Here is a 5,130-nt window from a genome sequence, read left to right as displayed (position 1 = left end):
CAATACATGACTTGTGCAAATGGAGCACCAGACCTGTAGAACTATTCCTTGGAACTGAACTCAAATTGAATATATGTACATGTGTGTTGCAATTTTAACACTTTATATCCGCACACAAAATAAAGCGCTTACCAACAAGCTTTCAATCCGTCCTCTGGTCCTTCTCAAGTTGAAATTACCCCAAACCTAAGTCACACATCCGACCTTCCCTAAACCGAGACGGGGGCCGATACCGACTACCAGGCTTCTTGACCCTTTGCTGACGTCACACTTCTGTTCCGGATGTGTGACTTAGGCTGTGGGTCATTTCAACTTGAGAAGGATCAGAGGACTGATCGAAAGCTTGTTGGTAAGTGCTTTATTTTGTGTACGGATATAAAGTCTTAAAATTGCAACATAATGTTGACTACCATCACAGATGAACTTACATGTAGATGTATCATATTTCTGACAATTGATTTGGTAACAAATACACAAAGGGATCAACATTGCACTCACATATTGATTTTGATATAAAAAAAAGTATACATCAAACGCTTCTACTCCCTGAGTATCAAAATCAGAATTTTCGACAATTTGTAATAAAAAAACGGATCTGTTACATACATTGGATGTTTCACTCAGCAAGACATTATTGCACTCTAATCTCCAGGCAGATTTACCGGTGGCAAAGGATCGTAAAGGCTGCCCAAGTTGTGTAGCCTTCGGTGGCCAACGAATAAACACCACTAGGCTGGTTACACTAATTTCACCTTTGCTAGCTTATGCATGATACTATCTTATGTCATCGTAGGATCTGCTTGGAGATCGTGTGTGTCACAGTGTGTGAGACCCTTTTCTAACAACTGTGTGAGAGAGAAAAATTTCTGTTTGTGTGTGTGAGACGCTTTTCAATACTTGTGTGAGAGCCATACCTCTGCGTGTGTGAGAGACCCATATCAATATCTGTGTGAGAAAGACAAACATCTGTCATACTTAATATTGTTATAAATATTGTTCTGTTGATAAATCACAGTTGCTGTTTTATTTGTGGATCGTTTTTTTAACGAAAACTATGTGATCTACATTCGTTGGGAGAGAATTACTATCATCATCAGTGATATGTCAGTAATATTGTATACCAATTCCTTATGAGACAGACTTACTCATTGTTAGTTTGCTGAGGAGAAAAATCCATCCTTTTCAGAAGATCCCTGTGTTTCTAGTCCTCATGATGTGTCCACCAAGTATGGATGGCGACCACGATTGTCCCGATTACCACTAGAAATATACCTGCCCATTTCAGCACGGTTGGTACCTTTGACAGGATGAGATAGTCCAGCAGGATGGTGAGCGGTATGACAAGTGTGCGCAGTGCAACGGCAATGGCTGCCTTCTCAACTGTGAGTACTGCCACGAAAAACAACATGGCTAAATCCTTGGACAAGCCCAGCCCGGCTACGTACCCGGCTGTCTCTGTCGACATTACCCAGACGGGAGTCTCGAATGAGTATGTTAGTATGAGCTGAGCTACAGTCCCTGGTAATGTACTATATAACAGCATTGTAATGCCTGACATGTCCTTCACGATAGCGCGTGCTACCACCATGCCTGGTCCCTTGGCGAAGGCAGTAGCCAGAGGGAGGACAATGGACACTACCAAGACATGTGTGGAGTCTGTTGACTGGTTTGCCATCATGATGCTGACCAGAGCTACCCCAATAACGCTGATTGAAATCCCACACCAAGGTATGATGCCGATTTTTTCCTTCAAGAATATGAACCCAATGCAGGCCGTAAAGAGTGGCATGGATCCTTGGATGATGCCGAACGCGATGCCGGGTGCAGCATAGGTGAAGGACAAGTACATCAGCGTGGTAGCGACGTTGTGGCTGAGAGAGTGAAGAAACAAAAGGAAATTCTGCCGTCAGTTTTGGACGTAAGATCAGGAAGCAAACTAGAAGTACCAAAAGCTGGGCCAGTCTTAGGAAAAAAAGGAGTTGGAAACCCGGTATTCCGCCCTTGCTACTGAGGGCCGTGAGTTCCGCGGAAATGGCGAAGAGAATCGCTGCTCCCAAGGAAAGCAGGGGTCCTCTTGCCGCCTTCAGAGATGCCTTCTTGTCGTCATCACTGGCATCTTCGTCAAGATAATCCCTCTTCGTAGACAACACCATTCTGTACGCAATTCCAGGACGATTAAGATGCAAATGTGATCCTCTGAACTCCTTCTGTGAAAGATTGAAACGGAAGCCATTAAGAGTGGACATAGATACACACTGCAATAACATGATAGCTGCTTTGACCGTAACACTATTACTTTTTAGGGCGCAAAGAAGCAGACTATGCTACAAGATACCTTTGTACATCCAAATCTACTGCCGTGTCTTTTTTCTTCAAATTAAATTTGTTGGGAGTGCGCAGACTTTGACACATCAATTTATTTATCTATTCTTTATTTCGGTCTCTAATAGGCCCATATCGCGAACAAATTGTACAATATACACAACAGATACATTAATGGAAAATAATGTATTGGGCGATGAAAATAAATTTATGTTGCATGTCCTTCCTCTTCAACTTAGGATAAGAAAACTAGACTGAGTGCATTGCTCTACTCAATATGTGCCGACAGTTGACCACATTCGATTCGGTGATGAACTGTACATCCGGAAAAGGACTGGGTGACGTGTGACAATGTTACCCTCCTTCTTTGTCTATGTCTACCCCAGATGAGCAGCTGGGCTGACAGAATATCACCTGCCAGAACGCTGTTGTACAGTACAGCACAGCACGGGGGGGGGGGGTGGGGGGGGGGGGGTACGGGGCGTTTAGGACCGACTATCATCAGTGCGGCTGAATCGCAAGGGTCTGGAGCGAGCTGCCATTCGGCGCGCCACTCAGATGACCTCAATACCACAATTGCCCCGGGTTCGGCCATTAAACTGTATGGTTATGAACCACTCACACCGTAAATAAACCCTAATTCTTTTCCAGAAGTGTGGTGGCATCTTTAACGTGCTTAAAAACCCTCAAACACCCGAGTGGGGTCCGTTTGGACCCCAGGCGTACATTTTGAAGTGCCATTTGAACATTTTTGATCTGAAGAAAAAATCCTTCCGTGAATTTGTCAGTCAATATGTCTTATACCTTCTCCTAAGTTTTCGCAAAGATGGGTACAATTATGTGGAAATTATAAAAAAAGGTTTGGGTTCAGTCACTCTGGGGTCCAAACGGACCCCAGCAAAAATGTGCAATTTTTAAAACAAACTTTGGAGGCTAACTCATTAACCACTTATAGTATGACTACTAAACTTTCAGACGATAATAAGAATGTAACCCTTTTAGTCCATGGGCCAGAGGGGTTTTTGGTACCACCGAGAGGGACAAGTGCTATCATGGATTTTTTGTATTAGTAGGAACCAAAGTTTATTTTAAGCCACGATAACCAGTTGTCATGCACAGCTTTCCTACTGTAATCACGTGACCAAGTGACGTCATCCAAATTGACCTGGCCGTTTGGTCATTTATTGAAAAGGACGAGATAAATATGTAAAACATTCAATAATTTCCAATGAAAATTGGTTTACATGTGAAAAATACCACAAGAATTACAAAGTATTAATTTTTTTGTCTGTATTTAGCATCTTTAGGAAGTTATGAATCTTTAAAGGCTGATTTTTGGGGTAATTTTTGCGTAAAAATTACATTGTTTACTTTCCAAAACCAGGCATTTATTTAGCCTGCCTATGGGGCCTTGTTTGATACGTTTTCGTGATTTGCCACATCTTTACCTACATTTTGGGCTTTAAAGCAACAAAATCCGTCAATTCCAGCAGGAGTTACGAGTATTTCAATAATTACACCCAACGGACTTTTTATCAAATTTCTGCGAATATCGCAATGCTTCATGGGTAATCCAAGAGACTGTCTATAAACTAATCCATGTGGCCGAGTCAAAATGTTGATTTTTCTCAACATTTGGGGTAGCAGTAGGGCATTGGGTCATACATACAAAAATGGGCTAAGTTTTGGGTAAAGTGCTGTTCACCGGTTGCCATGGCAAACGCCATTTTTCTAATGGCGATTTTCATCTGTTTATGGTCATTCAGTCGTTTGTATCATCAGTCATCATTTGTTGTTGATGGTATCTGACGTAATTCCGACTTACTTATTTGGTGTTTACAAGTATAGAATTCTGACCTATTTCCAATCAAATAAAGCAAAAGATATCTTTAAGTTAGTCTGAATACGGACACAAGTTAAGTTTTGTGGAAATCTCACTGTTGTAACTGAATCAAAAACCGCTGTAAAATCCAAAATGTATCCATGTATCCAAAATAGCTTTTCAGTAACAAAGGGATGTTTGCTTTTGATACTTGGTGCAAAATAGGCAAAATATAACCTTGATACTGTTGAAAGCATGTTGGCGTCACTGTTGTGTCACTATTGTGTCACTCTTGGGTCACTCTTAGGTTACTGTTGGGGCATCTTGCCACTTGCGCTATTTTTTAACTTTCAAAAAATCGTCGCGCTTGCTTGTGTCACCTCTAGGTTCGCTCGCGTCACCTCTAGGTTCCGTGGGGTTACGTCTGCGTTGTCGAACCCCGAAGCGACGCAAGCGTGACGCGAGTGTAGTGAGAGTGGACCTTCAGCACAGAACGCCCATATCGCCTGAGGAAATCTTTGTGTGAAACATTACCGACATCTCCATAATAATTACGAAGAAGGGACACCTAGCTATAGACAGCTCTTTTGCATTTTTCTTTTGTCACATTTGTTTGTAACATGATGGCAAATACGACCAAACGATAATCAAATGTTCAGATTTTCATTTGTACATGTAAACACACACCAACGGATTTGCCCAGTCACCGGTCTGGGCGCAGGCGCCAACGGTGACAGCCTCTGGGCCCCTAGACTGCCCGATCTGGTCTTTCTGCATTTTTCCTTGGTAACCGCATTGGTTCCGAACTCGCAAACTGGGCTGGTCGGTATAACCTCGAGTTCCAGACTTGCAGTTTCTTGGTTAAAAACAAAAACACAGAACGAACGATTCCCGACTTGTCATCTCAAAGACGGTATGTGCTGTTTTGAACCTTTTGCATTTGTATTTAAAGATGATCATCACTTTTTGTACATCATTTTCCTATG

At 42.3% G+C, this 5,130-nt stretch overlaps 1 protein-coding gene across 1 annotated transcript; it reads right to left on the bottom strand.

Moving 5' to 3' along the window:
• Nucleotides 1-1,201: 1,201 nt before the first annotated feature.
• On the bottom strand, nt 1,202-4,921 carry LOC118421637. Its single transcript, XM_035829090.1, has 2 exons — nt 4,836-4,921; nt 1,202-1,871 (listed from the first exon to the last, which is right to left on the bottom strand). The coding sequence occupies exons 1-2, from the start codon at nt 4,919-4,921 to the stop codon at nt 1,202-1,204; spliced, it is 756 nt and encodes a 251-aa protein (XP_035684983.1).
• Nucleotides 4,922-5,130: the final 209 nt, after the last annotated feature.

This window comes from Branchiostoma floridae, chromosome 1 (assembly GCF_000003815.2).
Source record: "Branchiostoma floridae strain S238N-H82 chromosome 1, Bfl_VNyyK, whole genome shotgun sequence".
NCBI classification, from domain to species: Eukaryota; Metazoa; Chordata; class Leptocardii; order Amphioxiformes; family Branchiostomatidae; genus Branchiostoma; species Branchiostoma floridae.
Note: the sequence above shows the minus strand (reverse complement) of the source record. Positions and strands in the feature narration are given on the sequence as shown.

What these genes read in the sequence shown, in the direction of transcription:
- LOC118421637 (XM_035829090.1), bottom strand. Translation starts at nt 4,921, where the DNA reads ATGCAGAAAGACCAGATCGGGCAGTCTAGGGGCCCAGAGGCTGTCACC. An exon ending in ACCGGTGACTGGGCAAATCC is followed by an intron (nt 1,872 to 4,835) that starts GTTGGTGTGTGT and finishes TCACTCTCTCAG; the next exon opens with CCACAACGTCGCTACCACGC.